The sequence below is a fragment of the Sardina pilchardus genome, chromosome 18 (assembly GCF_963854185.1).
Source record: "Sardina pilchardus chromosome 18, fSarPil1.1, whole genome shotgun sequence".
Taxonomy (NCBI): Eukaryota; Metazoa; Chordata; class Actinopteri; order Clupeiformes; family Clupeidae; genus Sardina; species Sardina pilchardus.
Genome location: NC_085011.1, coordinates 11,435,438 through 11,457,551, shown reverse-complemented (window position 1 = coordinate 11,457,551; position 22,114 = coordinate 11,435,438). Strand labels below are relative to the sequence as shown.

Genomic DNA, 22,114 nt, shown 5'->3' with positions numbered 1-22,114 from the left:
CTAAAATGCTCTAAAAGTGAATGGGTAAAAGTCAATTCACTCCCCAAATTCACTTCTATTCACTTAATAGGTAGCCTATCTGTTTGCGCCGCCGAAAATGAACAGTCTGCCGACAATGAACAGTCTGGTTTCAATTACACAGTAGCCAGGATTTCAGGCCGCATTTTACAGGCTACCGTGGCTACTTTCTAAAACATTTTTTATTCATTTAGGGAGAAGCATCTTATGGGGTCTAGCTACATCGGAGGGAGGGAGATAGAGAGCTATGCTGAGCAGAAAGATATTCTCCGTTTTGTGAATGTGTATGATATGTTTGCGATGTCTGCTGAAAAAAGGCTATGGGCTTATTGTTTTTACAATTTAAGCTAACGTCTAGGCTACGTGACTTCGAGATCCAGCATTGAGATAGGCTACACATTTTAAATGCACTGTAGAGGAGAATTGTAGCTCACTGGTTAGAGCTTCGGCCTCAAATCCAAAGGATTGCTGGTTCGATTCCCGACTTGTTCATGGCGGAAGTTATTTTAAGCAAAGCATCAATAAATATAGGCTATGTTCTGTTTTTTCTATTCACACAACTACACGCACGCTGGCGAATTCGAACATTCTGAAACGCGCATATGCGATGAAACATGATTGCGCATTCTTCCACGAGTTGCCTAAATAGCCATGCCTACAGCCTAGCCTATGCACAGAGAGAGGCGGTGGGGGTGGGGAGGCAGTTAATTGTCCTCGATGCGCGGTGATGTCTGTAGTAGCCTAGCCTAGACGAGAGTATGGGGGAGGGGGAATGATCGGTTTCAAATAGGCTATGTTGCAATGGATAGTGTGTTATGTATAGACCCCGAAGCCATTTGCTTTGAGAATAACGGCTGGCTGATGAAGTAGTTGGCTGGCTAGCTGGCCCAGCCAAAACCTAAATGAGGCTGCAGCCGCCAACGTTTTCATGACTGATCATGGCTTTGCCACTTCATGTCTGCAGATGTCTATATTGTACTAGATCTCAACACACAATGTTATTGTATTGTTTTGGACAACGTTCTGCACGTTTCACTTCAATGTAGACTGCATGCGTTGTGAACAGGAAAGGAAACGGTGGAAGTCGCATCACGGACTTCTCTTTTGTTCTGTAATAGCCTACCTCTATAATATCCTCTAGCCGCTATAGTAGGCTATTTCTATAGCAATCTTGTAGTACTTCTGTAGTATGTCCCAATTTACTATAGTATTCCTATAAGATTCCTACAATATTTAGTCCCAAAATACTATAAGATTCCTATAGTACTTTTTCGTAAGCCTAATAACCTATCGCGTTCAATGTTGTAAATCCGTCTGTTCCAGAATATTTGGTTCATATCATCAATCTTTGGTTTTGGTGTTTGTGCAACCTGGCCCTGGAGATTTAACAAAAGTCTGACTAGCCCTACGTAGGAATTAGGAAAGTAGGCCTATGTAAGGCGAGATCAAGATTAGGCTACGTTGCTTGCTTCTTTCCCCCATGTCAACTCACTGTGAGTTCTATATCGTAGCAACGAGCACAATACTGATGTGGTGTGTCCAGTGGGAAAATCTCATGTAGCCTAGCCTAATTTCTAGGCTCGTTTATTTTTCGCGTGTCTCTATGATATAATTATTTTTAGATGCAAAAAGTCTAACTGGCTTAGTCAAAGTTGTCAGATGGCGGCTCAATTTGGCTAGTATTGTGATTCATCCGTTTATTTCAGATAGTTTGTTATGAAAAACCATTTACAAAAAATAATTGTTCGTCGACATTGAAAAACAGTCTGCGAATTCAGTCTATATAAACTACATTTTCAGCTCGTGCCAAGTTGCGAACCCGGGTCTCCTGCATAGTAGTCGAGAGATTTAACGTTGCGCCACTGAATGGGTGCATCGCATTTCTTTGAAAATATAGTTCTTTGTCCAGCAAATAGGCTATGTAAGAAAATGCTTATTAGTCTGAGCTTTAAAAGATAGCCTACAAATAGAAGATAAGATACAACTATGAATGTACGTAGGCATACGCGCCCAGCTACGTACATAAATAGGCTTCGACGAATTTCAGCTGAAAATATTTTTTACACACGTAGGCCTGCCTAATAGAACAACGTCGCAGAACAACGTTTTCAAAACAAACTCGCATTTTACCACTGTAAATCGCCTCCATAGACTATGCCATGTAAATGAAAAATAGTTATTAAAATAAATCACATATATAATACATATTGCACATATATAAACTATATGTTTTATGGTAAAATATTATTCTCATGCCCGACTGACAGGAAACCCTTGCGACATCTGCTGTGAGAAAAGAGAATAGCAGCCTGGACAAACATGGCCGAACGCGAGACAACATAGTGTTGTCACATAAGTGAGCGCAAAATAGCTCTAAACTAGCTTGTACCGGTGTGCTTTTGGTCATGTAAAAATCCTGGGTGACAAAACACGCATATTTAGGAAAAGTCGTGAACGTAGGGTCCTGGAATTGAATCGAGTGAAAAGATTTTTTTTTTTTTGTAATCACTGCGGTCAAATGACCGCAGCCCGGCCGTTCTAGGTATATCTAGGTCAAACCTACACGGCGCTTCTAGTAATACGCGTCAGCGGTCAAATGACCGGTGCTTGGCGCTTCTAGTGTTAAAGAGGGACTGGGCAAACTGCATGAGATAATGATCATTCCTTACTGCAGAGGACACTGCATCCTTGTGCATTTTGCCCAGCACTGACCAAAGTTCACTTGAGATTGGCTGGGACATTGTAGATTGAGCAGATGCTATGCCAAAGACTCTCTCTCTCAACTTGGGTCCCTCTTCAACATTATTCTCGGGTCTCAGAGCACATCTTTTCATATGTCGAGAAAGTTCTTTTCTGGATATCATACCCTTACAGTACAAGCAGTAATCATACGTCTCAGAGCTGCTGCTCTGTTTGGAACTCCTTTTCACTTTAAGACAGCCTGATCCTGTGGTTTTAACGACTGAGTTATGCTTGAAGTTGCCAAGGTTTCGGAATTTTTCAAGAAGAACCTTTCTGTCCTTTGATGATTTGGGGAACTGGAGTGCCTGAGCAATTTCAGCATTTTCATGTGCATGCCTCTCGAGATGACGTGCAAAGTTTGTTTGAGGTTTTCCACATAGGAAACAATAATTGACATGGCTTTTAAGGAGTTTTCCTGATTTGGTTGGGGATTTACTTTGGCTAAGAACATCCACCGTACCCTTTTCGGTACTCACTGTTTTCTGCATGTTTGACTCTGAGCTTTCTGGTTCTGGTTTGGGGTCACTTTGGAGATCACCGATAGTTTCTACATCCACCAGGAAATTCTTACAGATATCCTGTGTATTCATGTGTTCTTGTTCAGCAAAAGTATCGCCTAAATCAGGCATGTTAGTGGTATGGGACGTTTTGGATGGTTCAGGCAACTCAACACTCAACTCTGTCCCTGAGCTTTCTGAATCCGATACAGACTCTGGTATGTACTCATCATCAGATGCTGATGTTACATCATCCTGTAAAGTAGAATGAAATGAATGGAATGAAATGAATGAATTTAAAAAAACAACTCATTATATCGATATATACTTCAATGTACACTTACATCTATATCCCAGTCTTCTGAGGATTTCTGGAGGCAGTTTCTATGCCACACACCACAGCATTCTTCATAGACAAAATTAGGCAAACCACAGTGTTAGACAACAATTGAGCAGTTTCCCATGCTGACTAATCACATACTCATTTTCTTATTAAATGCAAACAGCTTCACACTTTCGAAACATATAAAATCAAGAAATGTGAACAAAATGAACTATTAAGTACAAATGCACAGTTTTAAAATTCAATTTAGACAAAAAGGACACAGGTTTCCACCATTAAGGTAGAATTCACTGGAGTGGCAGAGCATGTACATTACTCATTCAAAGTTAAAAATGCATGTTGTGATCCCACACATCACACATTAGATTGATCATATGGCATCGTCCTAACAATTAAGATACTTGAGATCCTGAATATAAAGCATCGTTACTGTAAAACAGATACATTAGTAGCCTGACCTGATCAAAGACCGATTATTTTTGTAACGTGTAATGTGCAAGGCCATATAGGCCATGTTTCAAAATGCATTCTTGGCCCAAAGACTTCTGGCAGAATGGAAGAACAGAAATGCTGAAATGTTTATCCTACATTAACTAAGAAGGCTTGTGGGAATAAAAGGAAAGTAATTTAAAAGCTGTGGAGACAACTAGAATCATTTGGATTGCCAATTGCTTGGTGGATCTATTGAATTAGGTCTGGATTTATTAGGCCTAAAGTTTTTGTTCATCATGACCACTACATTCTAAATTCAAAGGCGACTTGAAAAGCCCACTCGATCTATTATCAACTCAGATGCGTAAAGATAGGCCCAGTGACTTATTGGACGGCACAAATTTAGAAAATGTTAGAAAAAAAAAAAACACTTGTAGATGCTTATAGGACATGGCCTGAGTGTTCCCATCCTGCCTTGCGCAGTGATTTGATTCACGCTGCTTAGACAGTCTGGAAGCTACTGCCCTAATTTTCGCCTGAGATAGGGGACCAATCACAGAAGAGGGGGTAAAGCAAGACGATGAGGAGCTATGCACATTTGATAGACATCCGTAGCGCCCAATGAACGGAACTGGGCATTTTTTCAAATACGAGAAAATTTACTTCTGGTTGCCAGACCACGTCTCATTTGAGAAGTGGTAGGCGCAAGCCAGGCTATATTGGACAGGCATTTCGAGTATATAGACATTCTAAGAAATGTACATGTTCGATGAAGGTTTAACTTCATCTTCAAAGTTTATGAGCATATGTGTAATTACATAACGGACTTGAGGGCATTTTGCTTGTGTTGACACTCACTGAGACATAATGAAAAGTTGGTGTATTATGCTTTTCTGCCAAGCTAATCTTTAAAAATGTTGGCAAAGGATGATAAACATTGCTCCATGTTCACACAGCGCATCAAACCAAGTCCATGAAAAATGCATGTCACCGAGCTGCAGCGTACTGGATGAAAGAGCGATACATTTGCGTGCATTTAAGGTTGTAGCTAGTTTGGCTATCACCATACTAAACTCAATCTTTTAAGATTGAACATTAGTCTGGGGAGTCTGCACTGCATTTCTACTGCATAAGAGGTGTGGTCAATGGGCATAGTTCAGATGACTGATTGGTTGAAGGACTATCCAAAAGTGTAAAGATCAACGATCTGAGTGTGCCTTTTGGATAAGCTAGTTTGTGACTGGATCCAGAAGATGTGGACAGGAAGCAGGAGAGATAGATGTGCAGGTTTCCAACCTGAGCTGCAGGGCGAAATCCAAATTGCCGGCAGGTCAGGGTTTACCCAGCCTACGCAAATGGCCTATTTTGATTCCAAAACGGTACATTTTGCCAAAAGGTGACTAGTTTGCACGTATGCTCACTGTCCTCTGCCACGTGCCTCCGCTTGCAAACTCCCTCACTTGGTACGTCATTGTATCTGCCACTCCAGTGTTCTCAACCGCAATGGTTTGAAATGATAAAACATTCAATCAACATGGTTTTATGCTTTATAGTTGTGAGACTGGAACGGACTCATGGCATGAAATTAAACTATTTATGGCATACTGAGAAATGCATTAATTGGGAGAAGATGAAAAACACACTTACGTTTGCATCTTAGACCGCACCATCTGATAGATGTCAAAGGTGAATGACATATCCAGCATTCGTCAATTCTCACCATTTCAAAAACCAGCTGATGAATTGTACACTGTGGCAAAAATGTTGTGAAACATGAAATAAATGTTAACATTTACACATACAAATTATATCATGAATTAAAAAACAAATAAAAAAAAATGGCTGTTACTTTCACACAACATTTTCTACAAATCCATCAGGAGAGATAAATAGGGGGAAAGAAGTTACTTTTTGAGATATTATAGTGAAACATATCTATTCAATTCCTGACTTCCTGTTGTTTGGCTAACTGTTGGGATGTCACTCATCACACACACACAAGAAACATATATGCATATACTTGAAACTCTGACGTTTAAAAAAAAAAAAAAAACTGAAACTGTGCCCTGTGTTTACACAATACAGGCCACTAGCGAAACAGTGAGTAACTAACTGATAGGTGCAATGAAACTGATTATTCTCTTCTTCCTAGCCACAGAACTACATAACCGCAAACAGCAAGGAAATATGTTAATGAACTATTTAAGATATTTAAGAAATCTATTTAAGTAAAGCAACAAAAGTAAAAACAATTCTAATAAACTAAAGTAATTTTGTGAAAAAGGGTAAAAATCTGTGCATGTGTTTGTTACACAGACAAACTCATGGTATGCAAGGACATTGTGGATGTCATTAACAGTCTGAAGGACAAACACTCAGACTTCCACTATTGAACTCCCAGGGTGCCTCTCAACATCTCTCCTCGATCCTCGATGCTCGAGGGGCGTTCCCACTGATCTATAACTAAAACCGGATAGACTATCCCATTGTTGCCGCCCCATCATTCTTTATGTAGATCAATGAGGATCAAGGCGGAAGGGAGGACGTATATAAGCCAAATGAGAGGCACCCCCAGTGTATGGCACACTCAGAAAAACACCAGTGTTAGGAGGACACCATGGTTAGTAAAGACCATCCATACTGAATAGAAGGCATTTCCACTATTGAACTCCCAGTGTATGGCACACTCAGAAAAACACCAGTGTTAGGAGGACACCATGGTTAGTAAAGACCATCCATACTGAATAGAAGGCATTTCCACTATTGAACTCCCAGTGTATGGCACACTCAGAAAAACACCAGTGTTAGGGGGACACCATGGTTAGTAAAGACCATCCATACTGAATAGAAGGCATTTCCACTATTGAACTCCCAGTGTATGGCACACTCAGAAAAGCACCAGTGTTAGGAGGACACCATGGTTAGTAAAGACCATCCATACTGAATAGAAGGCATTTCCACTATTGAACTCCCAGTGTATGGCACACTCAGAAAAACACCAGTGTTAGGGGGACACCATGGTTAGTAAAGACCATCCGTACTGAATAGAAGGCATTTCTACTATTGAACTCCCAGTGTATGGCACACTCAGACACACACCAGTGTTGGGGGGACATCATGGTTAGTAAAGACCATCCGTACTGAATAGACTGCATTTCTACTGTAGCTTCAAGAAGCTTACTAAAACATTGAAAATTGTGTTCCATGGAACATCACAGTACTTCAATCATTGGTCAATTTCAAAGTACAGATAAATTCAAACTCACCTCACATGCAGAGTCGTTTGGTGTGGATCTGGATGATTGGCATTCCAATATCGATTTGGTCTCTGTACAAGAGAACACAGGGAGATTCAGTGCTTAACTTTCCTCAAGTCATAAAACCACATATAGCCATAACATTCCCGACTCACATCCCTCACTAAAAATGGCCTGATATTGCCACATGTTTTTCATGCTGCAGATCTTTAGCAAGCATGACATGCATTGCCAGAAGTTAACAACATTTATTCAAAACTATAACTGACCACTGGCAAAGTCTGTTGAGAACACAGGGGGTGACACCTCCTGTGGCTGGACACTAACTTCTCCAATCCCCTCTTTTGCAGTCGAAGTGCTACACTGGCCCCTGACACAGTGCACCTAAAAAAAGGACAGCAATATACAAAGATGAACAGGCATAAACTGGTACAGTCCATTACACATTAAAAGGACACCCTCACTCAAACCTTTAAAAGAACACTTCACCGTTTTTTCATAAAACTACGCTATTCCCTTAACTAAGACGAGTTGATACATACCTCTCACTTTCCCTATTAAAATATAGTTACACGGGTAGTCACACGACCAAGTATAGTGAGACAAAATTAAACGTGGTGCATTTCTAAGCAGGCAAAAGGGATAACTATATTGTGGCGGAATAACAATAGGGACCTTAGACTCGGCCCAGTAATATCCTCACTTCAAAGTGAAACTGAAAGTGCAAGAGTGAGGATATTACTGCACCACACAATATAGTTACCCCTCTTACCTGCTTAGAAATGCACCACGTTTTATTTTGTCTCACCATACTTAGTCATGTGACTACTCGTGTAACTGCATTTTAATAGGGAAAACATGGAGGTGTTTGGTCGCTTCCAACTTCATCTCTGTTTGGATCCTAATGAATGAACTGGGCAAGCTAACTGCTATCAAAGTTGCGCCGCGTGCCAAGGCCAGTGAGTGCACGCATTGAAACGTGAGAGGTAGGCATCAACTCGTCTTAATCAAGGGAATAACGTAGTTTAATATGAAAAAATGGTGAAGTGTTCCTTTAAGTTCATGACACTCAAAATGATGTAGCCAGGGTAACAGTGTTAAGTGACGACTATCTGTCCCGACAAAGATTTCAGATTCGTAATTCATTGATAAAAATGTCCCTTACAAAACTACAATAATTTCTAAACATTCATACATCCCAAAATAAACAGCTGAATTCAAACTAACCTCATGTGCAGGGCTGTCTGGTGTGGGAATAAATGACTGACACTCTGCTCTCAATTCTGCATCTGTTGAAGAGAACACAGGATATGAAGGCGCAGAACTTTGCAAGACCCCAGTATTAACCAAACATTGCTAATTCAAGCAAGGACTCACCTCTGTATAAGTCTGAAGAGAAAACATTGGCTTCCAAGTCATGGGCATCGTCACCAAGCTCTGCAATGGAGTGTTGGCCAGAAGGGAAGCTTGCACCACTGAGCTGTGTCTAAACAAGTTAAACATAAAAATGCATATGTGAGTTTTACACAAATATTCAATTCAATTAAATGTATTGTCATTCAGCATCCTCTTGTAAAATTCCCACAATAACACATTTCTGGCTGCATTTTGTTCTATATTAGTACACCATTAGAAAAGCTATGCTGTCTGCATTTATGAATTACTTGCTAACAATTCAGCTAGAGAAAATATATTTTGTGGAAGAATTGTTATTTACAAATAATTCACTATATTTTACTGTGCTCTCATTCATATAATACTACTTTCCTACTTATTTCCTTAGCCATTGTAAAACAACAGAACCAAAGATCGTATAGTAAGGAAGATGAATCATAAAGGGGGTTTTCAATGGAATGAAATGGGGCCCACTTCCGCCTCCTATCTGGGCATGATCAGTGACGAGTAGACCAGTGTAGAAGCAGCAGAAGCAGTGTGCCGTTGATAACAGGTGGCCTGCGCAATTAGCGGAGACAGGTCAGGTCAGGAGGGACAGGTCGTGAACAAAGTTATTTTTCTATGTATTTATCACGCTGGAAAATACGATTTCAATGTGGGAATGTTAGAAAGACGTGTGCCTTGTAGAATATGGGTTCGTTACTTGCATTGCTGAATGTAGGGCTAAGGGAATGGTCATAATCCGAGATCAGGTTTATTTCTCCCGTTTGCCTCCTAAATGGGAGTGGCACTACGTCACAGGGACACCAGGATTGACCCTCATATGACTCGTCTCGCTTTATAAACCGTCTCTGATAGAACTTATTGCTTTGAAAGACAACTGTATTCAACCTAACCTCACAAGCTGAACTGCCTGGTGTCATATTGCAGGACTGGACTTCTGGTCTCTCTCTGGTCTCTGTAGAATACAGAAAAAATATATGAGGAAGGCCAGGGAGGGTGGGGTTGTGCTTCACTCTAGAAGCAACCACACCATCACTGGTTCACATGGTTCACTGGGAAACAATAGGTTTATATGTCCACCATAACTAAGTAAAACCATCTCAGTTAAGATGGCAATAAGTGGCATAAATGTTTCTCCCTCATCTACAGCACACCATTGACAACTAGATAAAATAATAAGTCAAACAGCCACTGACCTTCAATTAAGACTGTGGATGACATGATTTGGTCTTGGAAACTGTCTTTAATAGACTCTTGAGCAGCAGTGCTTGTAACAGTAAGGGGAACCTACAAAACATACAGGACAACGTAAACAGATAAACTAGCTGGCATCACCTGGGCGAGTTATGCAAATTCAAGATTACAAGATTGACCGAAAACCAGACTGAATATCACCAAGAAGAGACTTCTATTTCTTGGTTATAATTGTTGGCACTAGCTAGTGATGGGTATTGTGTAATTTCAGTGGCATCATGAAACTGACAGCTTAACACACAGTGGCTTTTAAGACAGAGATGATTTCATTGTTATCAAGATGTCAAAATATAGGCTATATTGACTCCAATTCATAGGGGGGAAAGAAATCAAAATGACCCACCTTTTTGCGCCAGGGCCATTCCTTCCCACCATAGTCATAGGTGATTTCAGTTCCGGACACAATTTCCTTCAGTGCAAAAAGGCACATATGTGGCTTCCCTCCTGCTTCAATCAACTTCATTCTGCAATTTGGTGACTTGTGCTCATCGTTTACCAGTCGTCCAAATGATCCATCTTCAAGTGCTCCATCAATACTGCAAATTAACAAACATCATGCACTAAACAGACGTTTATAGTGACAAATTTATTTTAATTGTACTTTAATTTGTAAGCAACTACACTAATGGCAACATCCAATACAACTATTACAGTAGCTGTTCAACGCACAGTTAATTGCAACATGAGGTCTTCACTTCAGAAATCCTGACTTCTCACTATAGAAATCTAAACATATTAGTCATTCTGAACCTACCACCATGTCTTCCGCTTCCATTTGAAGTCAAACATGAAGATTGAACATGCACTGTGGTACAGTTTACGCCTATGTTCAGCTTCAGCTGCATCAATGAGCTCCCCTCTATACTCCACCACAAAGTCTCCTTGATTGAAAACAGCTGAAGTGAAGATACCACGACCTGCAGACACAACATTATTAGAGACACAAGGGTAGCAGACTATCCATTGGATACAACTCAGCACTGCAAATAATCGCAGAAAATGTAATTGTGCCAATAAATTGCTACAATACAAGGTTGTGCTTATTTGTAGTTCTACATGTAGAATAATGAATACATTAATCCCACTGTTAACTAAAATATTATTGAAACACTATTAACAACTTTATTAATTTATATTGATGTACAATTAATAGTCATAGACTGAAAACCACTGGTGACAATATCGATTCAAGAACCTGTTGCGTGTAACCTTAGGCTGGGGGAACCCTGCCTGACCTGCCGGCAAATTTGGATTTCGCCCAGCAGCTCAGGCTGGAAACCTGCACATCCATCTCCCCTGCTTCCTGTCCACAACCTTTGGGTCGAATCACAAACTAGCTTATCCAAAAGATGTACCAGATTGGGTCTGATTGGTTGAAGGACTAGAGTCATTTGAATGATGCCCATTGATCACGCCTCTTGTGCAGTAGATATAAAGCGCAGACTACCCATATTAATGTTCAATCTTAAAAGATTGAGCTTAGTATGGTGCTAACCAGAGTAGTGTAACCCCTCAGTCTAGCCTACAGTGCATCAAAGTCACTCACCTTTAACTGGATTAATATATTTGATTTCTAACATTGCATTCTTGTCTCTTCCTGCAAGGATGTGATTAGTGGCATCCTGAAGGGGAGTAGTTATCCATGGCATGACTTAAAGGAAATTAAGAACAAAAATGTTAACACCACAACATGACCACTTTTCATCTCTCTAATTCATGGGTTTCATCAGGTCCCTTTCCACAGGTGTATAAAATCAAGCATTGATTATCAATGCGGATTGCATGGTGCTTGATTACTACACCTGTGGAAAGGGACCTGATGAAACCCATTAATACCATGGATGTTCAAACTGTTTCAATTGAGTTCTATGCTCTCATAACATTCACATAACATTTCCCTGATGTAATCATGCTTTGCTTAATCTTCCACCTTATGCTCAGATACTAAATGACAATGCATATGCCATGTTGACCAACTAAGCAATGTTTTGAAGCTCAAACCAAAACCCCAAATGAGGGACCCCTGGTAGACATAATATTAACTTTATCATTACCAAAAAAGACGTGGCTACGAAACATTGATCCGAATGAAGAGAATCACGACCGAAAAATACAAAAACAAAGTACAAGACATAGGCTACGCTGCCAAAGGATGAAGCCTACACAATTAGAGGCAAATCACTCATTAGCTTAACCAACACGATATATTGTGAAAACGTGTCAACATTTGTATGCGCTGAACATAAAGCTTACGAGGCCATTTAAACCCCCTACCCCCCTGGCCAGAAGCCCAAACTAATGCTAACGTTTGCATAAAGAGCTACGTTTGAATGCATTTTGCTAGCGGAATTGACATTAGTAAAAATCCGATGCCTCTGATGAAAAGCAAACGAAAACAAAAGACGTGTTCAGCTGTCTGCCAATGTATTCATAAAGCACTGTTATTTGACGAAAGCTTAGTTTGTCCAACACGACCTGTTGAATGTAGGCTATACGTTTTCATTTGTTAGTTAGCAATCTACCAATAGGCATACTCTGAATACAATACAGTTAATCTTAACAAACGTTTCCCCGATGTAGTAACATCGATATACCATCTTTCAACAATACTGGTCGTAACTTACCTGCCAACTTTGGTGTTTTGCTCCTTGACTAATTTATTTTTGGTAGTTCAAATATCTACACCACTAGCATCCAGGCTACCTAGCCGGCTAAAGGTAGACCATGAACTACCGAGGCTCCGGTGGCCATGCTATAGGCTAGCATTGGCAATAGCATGCACGAGCCAGCCAGCTGACAGCCCTAGGTCATCAAGTAAATTACCTACCAATAGGTTATTCTGGTAGAATCGCCGGGAATTAAAATGGAATAGAGTCTATGACTTATATTGGCGTTATCTCTGGGCTGTGTAGTAGGCTATGGATAAATGGAATTTACTATGGAATCTAAATGACACAGTAGCCTAGTTAATTGTAGACCTACGTCTTTATTTTTTAACATTATGTCGTTCAATGTCATTTAACCACAGTCATATTGTATGGGCTACTAACATACCTACTTGTCATTGGAATCTATTAAAACGTTTCGTTAATTTTCTTACCTGCTCTCCACAATGTGCATCTCCAGAGGAAACGGAATCAGCTGATGGCAGTCTGGCAGACGTAGGCGTAGCGCTCTCCAAAATGTGCGCATGCGCAGTGTTGAATTAGCGTCTATTTTCCCGCGGTTGTGTGTATAATCTCCCGCGGTTGTGTATAATCTCCCGCGCCTGAGTGTCGTGAACCAGGGACCGCGACCACCGATAGGGGGCAGTGGCGGACACACAGATTTACAACATTTCTCAGGTTTTTGGTATAAAAAGACTTTTGAGAAAAACACTTTTTAGGTATTAAAACATGCAGAGAAAACGTTTAAACAGGTTTATTTTACGAGGACAGCCAAATGTCCTCCTAAACGGGTGTGTCCTCATTACTCTTTGAAATGTCTTGAAAACGGTCCTTGTAAACCTTGAAACAAACACACACACACACACACACACACACACACACACACACACACACACACACACAGGGGGGACAGTGAAGTGTTGTTGAGCTGTTGCTGTGTGTGTGCATGTGCATGTGCGTGTGTGTGTTTGTGTTTGTTTCCGTACAGTGGTCTCCTGTTCAAAGCGCCTGAAGAGTTGCTCCCTCTGCGTCTGGAGTTTGCTGTTGAGCTGCTGCATGGCTCTCTGCTCCTCCTTCTGAAGAAGTCTCAACTCACGCAACTCCTGTCGCCTGAAATCACACAAACATAAACACACACACACACACACACACACACACACACACACACACACACTTACATAAGTGTACATGAAGCGATCTTCCATCCAATATCCAATATCATCAAAGCCAACTTCCAACACATATACTCAACACTGTGTCAACATTACATCACATTTAGCTGACGCTTTTTTAACATAATGGCAGCCACTAAAACCCTGGCCTTCTCTACATTAAAAACCCAGTGGCAGGAGTCCATGCCATACTGTTGTTGAGAGGTGAAGGGCAAAGACAGAACACCTGAGGAAGCGCAGCTCTTCGCTCTTGGTGTCGTTGTCGGTGATGATCTTGGAAGTGGTCACGCTGACCTCCACACCGTCCACCATGAACTTGCGCGTCTTCTTCAGGGTCTTTTTCTGACGTCTGGTGTCCTGAGGGTGAGGTGAGGGTCAAAGGTCAAAGGTCAAAGGTCAGACAGGTCACAGCTGTCAGAGAACTGTGCATCACTTCACAGGCTCATGAGATATTCACACATACATTTAATGTATAAGCCGCATTGTGTACAAGCCGCAGGGAAGTGTTTTATGCAAGTTTGAATAAACAAAACCATATTAACGCTATATTAACTGCACCCGTGTGTTAACCTCATAGCTGAAGAAATTTTGCAAAATCAATGTATAAGCCGCGGCTAATAGTCGGAAAATTACGGTACACACTCACAAACATAAACTCAAAACAAAAACATAAAAACGAAGCAGAAACGACCTGGTTGAGATGTAGTCAAGTCAGACACCTGAACGCACACACACACCTGTATGGAGACAGAGCCGTCCTTGTTTTTGGACAGGAAGTTGGAGATGGACAGGTTGATGTCGATGCTGTTGGTGTCAGCAGCTGAGCTGTTCCCTGAATCAGAATCCTTCTCTTTCTCCTTCTCCTCCTCGACTTTGGTCTCCGGGGTCTGAATCCTCTCATCGCTCTCGACAACAATCACCGGGGGAACATCTGTAGATGTTACTGACTGCTCTGTCAGTGAATCCTTCTTCTCCTCGTCTGTAATCTTTCCCGGGTCGGCAGCCTCACCATTCTCTACCTCTTTCGCCTCCTTCTCTTCCTTCTCCTCTTCCTCCTCTCCTTTCACTGCCTCCACCACTTCTTCCTCTGCTCCCTGCACCTCCTCCACCTTAGAGATGGGGTCGGAGGGGTTCTCTGTGGACTCCACTACTGCTGCAGCTCCATCTGAGGGGAGTTCTGCTCCTTCGGCTGGTTCCTCTCTAGCATCCTTCCCTTCCTCTTCTTGTTCTTTGTCTTTCTCGGTTTCTGTTGTGCTGTCCGGTTCCTCGGCCCCTCCAGTACTCGGTTCTGTGGGCAGTTCTTTGGACTCTTCAGAGATGCTGTCAGACCGTTCCGCTGGCTCGGCTACAGTTTCCGCTTCAGGCTTCTGTTCTTCAGGTTCTTCCAGTGGCTCTGCCGGCTTGTCTATCGGTTCCTCGGGCTTATGGTTGATCTCCTCTCCCGTCTCGGCGTCTGCCCGTTCCGAGGCATCGGGAAGCGGAGGAAGTTTCTCAATCACCGTTTCCTCTTTCTCCTCTTTGTTCTCCATCTCAATTTCTTTCTGTTCTTCCTCCCCATTCACTTGATTCTCTTCCTTTATCACCGCTTCTTCTTCCTCCTTCTCTTCTTTCTCTACCTCCTTCACCTCAGCCTTCACCTCTTCACTCGCATCAGCCTCCTTTCCTTCTTCCACCTTGTTTTCTATCTCCTCTACCTTCTTCTGTTCTTCCTCCACTATCTTCTTCTCCTCTTCCTCCACCATCTTCTTCTCCTCTTCCTCTTCCTTTTCTTCACTCTTTCCCTCATTGATCTCCTCTGTCTTCTTGTCTTTCTCTTCAGTCTCACCGATGACCGGTACAGTGTCCTGTACTTCCTGGACTGCTTCTGGTTGGTCTTTGTCCTCATCTTCTGCCCTGACCTGCACTTCCTCCTCAGTTCCAGCAGGTGTCACCATGACCACCTCCTTCTTCTTTTCCTCCTCATGACCTTTGACCTGAGCGGGTTGTGGCTCGGGCTCTGCCATCTCAGAGACGGCATCCAAGGGGGCAGGGCTGGGGATGCCCCTCTCGTCTTCTGAGCTGCCGGCGCTGGCATCCGACAGGGCACGCTTGTGGCTGGGCACCACCTGCTCACGCACACACACACACACACACACACACACACACACACACACACACACACACACACACACACACACACACACACACACACACACACACACACACACACACACACACAAACAATCACATACAGGGACATACAAACAGCAGCCCAATTAAGACAGATTTAATACAAAAGTGAAGATATTTAACTACCATAGTTCAAACTACACTCCCTGTTTCACTTTTCCCTATTTCACTCAAACCCAAGCATGGCTAATGAGTGGTTTTGAGGGAGTGCCATGTTATACAGACGTCCCTCAGTTTGTGGAATATTGTTCTCTCTGAAGTATCCAACTGCTACAAATATGAAGAGAACAATATTCCACAAGGTTTTCCACAACGAACACGTTGTGTGGACTATTGTTCTGTCTGAAGTAGACTAAGACCAGAGTAGACTAGAGTAAACTAACCCTGTAAATTGACCCCTTGCTCTATGGATTCTTAGAAAGGAGCGTCATGGAGCTCCACGACCACAGGACACAGAGCCCCCTGAAGTCTCCACGCTACCCCCAGGCCATCCACACACACACACACACACACACACACACACACACACGCTGAGGCCCTCTCTCCTACCAAACAAAGCAGAGTGTGTTTACCCCAGCTCCACACGGTGTCTGTGTGGGAGTGTGTGTCCCTCAGAGAGAGAGAGAGAGAGAGAGAGAGAGAGAGAGAGAGAGAGAGAGAGAGAGAGAGAGAGAGAGAGAGAGAGAGAGAGAGAGAGAGAGAGAGAGAGAGAGAGAGAGAGAGAGTGTGTGTGTGTGTGTGTGCTCATGTGATGGCCTCATGACACTAATTTAACACACACTGTCCTGGCTTCTCACCAAATGATATTCAGTCTGTGAGGGGAGACTGGACAGCACATCTTAGCCGAAGTTCAACAATAATTCGCTTTTCAAACAAATTATCCATTTTAACAAATAAATGATCCTGTGAACCTCTCATATCATGTGTATTGTATTTCTAAAAGCTCTAAAATACCACCATTTCATCTCTGCCGAGGAGAACCTACTGTAGGATACAAATGCCAGCTCATTGTGCTAGTGTGTGGTAGCCTGTTTCTTGTAATGATAGATTGCCAAACTATTGGATTATTCAGAAAAGATGACTTCTAATCCAATTTGGCTTGTTAAGTGGAATCAAGTAAAGTATAAAAAGTGTGTGTGTGTGTGTGTGTGTGTGTGTGTATATATTATATGCATATGTGTATGCATGTGTACCAGCAGTGTGTCAGTGTCCTCCTCCTCCTCCTCCTCTTTGCCCTCTTCAATTTCCTCAGTGACTTCAGCTTTGGCCTCTGCAATCAGCTCTCTCACGGGCTTATTATCCACCACACTCGCAACAAATGGATGCTGGACGGAAACAGAGGGAGAGAGAGAAGAAAGCAGTGATTGTGTGTGTGTGTGTGTGTGTGTGTGTGTGTGTGTGTGTGTGTGTGTGTGTGTGTGTTGGAGATGTTGTATTCATTATTGTTATTGGAGATGTTGTATTCATTATTGTTATTGGGGTGTATTGATGGCAGTGTGTCTTGTATTAGTAGTATTATTGTGGTAGTATCGGTCATTAAGTACTATTGTAGTAGCAGTAGTTGGATATGTAGAGGGCGTATGTAGACAGACCCTTACCTGCAGCAGCTGAGTTGTAGTCCACCTGTTGTCCATGTTCTTGTCCAGGCACTTACGCAGGAAGTCTTTAAACTGGGATGACCTGCCCGGACACAGACAAGCAGATCAGCCGTTACCATGACTACAGGCCCTATTTTGCATCAGATCATGATTGCTGCTGTGATGCAATCCCCCATGGTCACAGACGACGCAGTCGGCTGATGAATTGTGAATCATCGCAGTATTGCACAACCTGAGCGCCTCCACTGAACCATCACTCTATGGTTGATTAACTAGGCCTTTGGAGGATCTCATTTCAGTGTTCACATCAGATAAATGGGTATGTGTGTAGGCACACACATGAATTTGGGTGAGTGCTATACTGCACGTCTGCAATGGGTGTCTCTACATGTTTGTGCAAGTGTGTGTGAGTATTCACAGGCTAGTTGTAAAGGGGAAACAACATCTGTCGGTGGAAGATTAAAAAACAAATTGGAAACAAAACCGCAATTAACTATAGACCCCTCTTGTGTTTCCATCATCGTCGGTCCCTATTAGGCCTGTTCCATTAATCAATTTTAAATCATAATCGCGATTACGTATTTAGGACGAAGTTAAAAATATGAAATCGTAAAATCGATTTTTCATTTTAACTAGGGTCATTACGGCACTCTATTCACCTTCACATAGCCATCACTGGCCGGAGCGGCTGCTGTACACACACATATTCTTTGTCTTTAATGTGGACCGAAGAGCACAACCATGTGTGAGTGTGTGTGTGTGTCTTACCATCTTGACGGTTTCATAAGTGAGGGGGGTTCGGACTTGGCAATCTTCAGGAGCACCCTCATGGGGTTGAGCTCGTGGTTGGGGGGCTCGATCTCGGCCATCTCGATCAGGGTGACACCCAGGGACCAGATGTCTGCCTTCGAGTCGTACGGCCGGTCCTTAGAGGTCTCACACATCACCACCTCAGGGGCCATCCTGAGGCACAGCAGGGGGGGGAGGAGAACTACAGGTGAGCATGTGTGTGTGTGTGTGTGTGTGTATGTGTGTGTGAAAACTCAACCACTATCAGCATGTGTGTGTGAGCATGTGCGTGTGAGCGTGTGTGTGTGTGAGAACTCAACCACTATCAGCATGTGTGTGAGCATGTGTGTGTGAGCATGTGTGTGTGTGAGCATGTGTGACCTGCATTGGTTTCTCACTGGCCAGTTCAGCCCTGCTCCTGCCCCAACAAACCTGCAGCAGCTTGGACTGGGAGGAGGGCGTGCTAGCAAAGAGGCCAACACCCATGGGTGCTCACGTCTCTCAGGACGTCAGGACTTGGGAGGGAGGTTCACATACTCAGCGCACAGCTACTGTACACACTGGCTACCGCCACATGTTTGTATTTGCGTGTGTGCGTGTGTGTGTGTGTGTGTGTGTGTGTGTGTAATAGCAGTCATGCAATGTCAGCTTTAGTCCAGCCCTATACCAGAAACATAGACCATCAACAGACCATACATCCAACTGATGTGATCTCCAGGTCAACATTAGCTGACACCAGCTACCAGATAAGAGACAGGAAGTCCTGCAGCCTACAGGCTGTAACCATAGCGACAATAACATTACCAACAAATAATGGACTGACTCACCAGTATGGCGTCCCGATGAAGGAATCTCTCCGCTGAAGAGTCTTTGTATTCTTAGCAGACACACCAAAGTCAGCTATGAGAGAGACAGAGAGAGCGAGAGAGCGAGAGAGCGAGAGAGAGAGAGAGAGAGAGAGAGAGAGAGAGAGAGAGAGAGAGAGAGAGAGAGAGAGAGAGAAAGAGAGAGTGTAAGAGATGGGGCAATAATTACAACAGCCTAATTCAATTGCTGGTGGGGGAATGATGCCCTGATTAAGGAAGCTGCCAAGCCAAAGGGGAGGCTTAACTCTGTCTTAAACTGAGAGAGGAGGAGAAGTGAGGAGGAGAGGGGGGAGAGAGGGGGAATGGAGCGACTTAAGAGGGGATGAGGAAGGAGAGGAGAGGAGAGGAGAGGAGAGGAGGAGAAGTGAGGAGGAGAGGAGGGGAGAGGAGGGGAGTGGAGCGACTTAAGAGGGGATGAGGAAGAAGGAGAAGAGAGGAGAGGAGAGGAGAGGAGGTGTGCTACCCAGCTTGATCTCGCCACCAATGGTGAGGAGGATGTTGCCAGCCTTCAGGTCACGATGGATGACCTTGTTGTCATGGAGATACTGGAGTGCCTCAAGAGTCTGCTTACACACCACGCGGATCTGGGGCTCTGTCAATGGCCGCTCCAGCTCTACACACACACACACACACACACACAAATGACAAATGTAAAATAGTACACACATACATAATAACACAAACATGACCAAAAGTACGATACAATCGTTAGTGCATGAGTATGCACAAACACACATATACAGTACACACACACACGGGGCTTAGTTATCTTGCAGTCACCTCTATTTGACATACCAGTAATCAAGTGCTTTCTATTTTAAGTTCAGCCAGCTGAAAGGGTCCGTGGCTATCTTCAGCTAGCCATAACATTTACAATCTCATCACGCAGCAATGACACATCGTTGTTACATAACACTCCTCTACCAAAACTGTTGCCACTGGTAACGGTGCAAACCCATCATGACCCATGGAGAGTTCTAGTCACGTTCTGATCCGTCTCTCCATTTCAAGTCTGACTAGGGACATTTGCAGGAGGATCTACAGCACATACAACCACAAACTCAACCACTACCAGCAGTAATCACAGCAACTCTGAGTGTCTGTCCGAGTCATCTTAAAATCAACAAACTCTATCTGATCACTGGATGAATTCAACACAACATAATGATCAGCTGACTGTAAACTGTAAATCACATGACTGAATAAAACAGATCACATGACTGTTTAGTCAAAAACACATAATTGGCTGTCTGTAAACATCAAAGCACATGACTGACTGAATGAGTGCATTTTTGACAGCAGGCAACTGATTGAAAATGTACCTGACAAGAGTCTAGCGCGTGATTGGCTGGCTCATTGCCCCTGGAGAACATGATGATTGGTCATGTGCACGGGCCAGAACGAGCAGCCTTGGTCACCTCTCGGACAACACTTGGTCCACCGAGCTATGCCAAGGCATGGTGAAGTGACTGCTATGAAGTACAGTAGCTGCCAGTTCATATCTGCCTGGTGGCAGGCCAAAGTTGGCTGCTGGGTGAAAATACAGCAAACACTCACAACTGAGGCTGTGCTTATATGGGGCATAGGGGACACACAGGTCATTTGAGGGACAGACAGCCTTTTCTGCCCCCTGTACGCTTCTATGGTAAACACAACAGGCAGCTTGGCTCCAATCACTGACTTAATCTTCTCCTCTCTCAGTCTCCGTCTTGGCATACGATAGGCTTGCAGAAAACTGTTTCAATTCATTAAATCAGGACAGCCGATTGATCACGGGAATGAAGGAAGCCGCTCTAATAGGCGTGAGGAATTCCACCCGTCCTGTAGGGCTGGTATCAAATGGATCTTAATGACGACGCTATAAACCGCTGTGTGTACATGCATGTGTGACCAGCAATGTGTGAGAGAACAGCACCGGGACATCCGCAGGTGTGAGCCAACACCTCCACACACACACACACACACACACACACACACACACACACACACACACACACACACACACACACACACACACAAAAACACACACACAAAAACACACACACACACACAAAAACACACACACACACACACACACACACACACACACACACACACACACACAAAAACACACACACACACACACAAAAACACACACACACACACACACAAAAACACACACACACACACACACACACACACACACACACACACACACACACACACACACACACACACACGAAGAACTAGGTGGGCAACCAAACATATGACACACTGTGTGTGTGTAATTCAAGACAAATATAGTCGAGCCAAAATAAACACACAGTGACAATGGTGAGAATAAACTGGACTAGGGGGTACTGTGCTATGAGCATGTACGTGGGCACATCCTAGGCGTGTCTGTGTGCATGGGTGTGCTTCAGGTGGTGTACTGGCCTAGGAGAGGTCGACTGAAGACCACGCAGCAAAAACCAGCAGGTCAGCAAGCTGCCATTCCACTGCTTTGTCCAGAGTGTTGGGGAAAAACCCACGTCTGTGTGTGAGTGTGTGGAGGAGAGCGAGAGAGCGAGAGAGAGAGAGAGAGAGAGAGAGCGAGAGAGAAAGAGAAAGAGAAAGAGCCACAGCAGCAGCCTGTGTCAGCACTCTGTCAACCAGGAGAAGCAGAGAGCTGCCCAGTCCTGCTCCCACAATCTCTCTATTTTCCACGCTCACACACACACACACACACACCAACATCAACAGTCAGTGCACACGTGTGTGCGGATACATTTACTTTCAGTTAGACACATGCAGAAATAAACAAGTGTGTGCTGCTGCTGTAATGTATCTTTCCTTCTCTCCTTCTCCCTCACACACACACCCACATGCGCACGGTGCCAAAACACACAGCACAGGCACAGAGAGCAGAGTTGCCCAACACACCCAGCTTCTTTA

The 22,114-nt window shown here is 43.3% G+C and overlaps 2 protein-coding genes across 4 annotated transcripts in view; both read right to left on the bottom strand.

Moving 5' to 3' along the window:
* The window catches only part of slka (STE20-like kinase a), a 50,889-nt gene that overhangs the window by 19,673 nt on the left and 9,102 nt on the right, over positions 1-22,114 (bottom strand). For all 3 annotated transcript variants that reach the window (XM_062519069.1, XM_062519070.1, XM_062519072.1), the window contains exons 4-11: positions 19,665-19,814; positions 19,163-19,235; positions 18,315-18,509; positions 17,547-17,628; positions 17,142-17,273; positions 14,517-15,884; positions 14,006-14,136; positions 13,594-13,717 (exon numbers count right to left, since the gene is read on the bottom strand). In XM_062519069.1, the coding sequence (XP_062375053.1) occupies positions 13,594-13,717; positions 14,006-14,136; positions 14,517-15,884; positions 17,142-17,273; positions 17,547-17,628; positions 18,315-18,509; positions 19,163-19,235; positions 19,665-19,814 (2,255 nt within the window). The remainder of the gene's footprint in view (positions 1-13,593; positions 13,718-14,005; positions 14,137-14,516; positions 15,885-17,141; positions 17,274-17,546; positions 17,629-18,314; positions 18,510-19,162; positions 19,236-19,664; positions 19,815-22,114) is intronic.
* Positions 5,627-11,569, bottom strand: LOC134063776 (uncharacterized). Its single transcript, XM_062519482.1, has 10 exons — positions 11,488-11,569; positions 10,696-10,858; positions 10,285-10,477; positions 9,884-9,974; positions 9,581-9,642; positions 8,667-8,775; positions 8,517-8,578; positions 7,559-7,673; positions 7,299-7,360; positions 5,627-5,782 (listed from the first exon to the last, which is right to left on the bottom strand). The coding sequence occupies exons 1-10, from the start codon at positions 11,519-11,521 to the stop codon at positions 5,627-5,629; spliced, it is 1,047 nt and encodes a 348-aa protein (XP_062375466.1). The 5' UTR covers positions 11,522-11,569.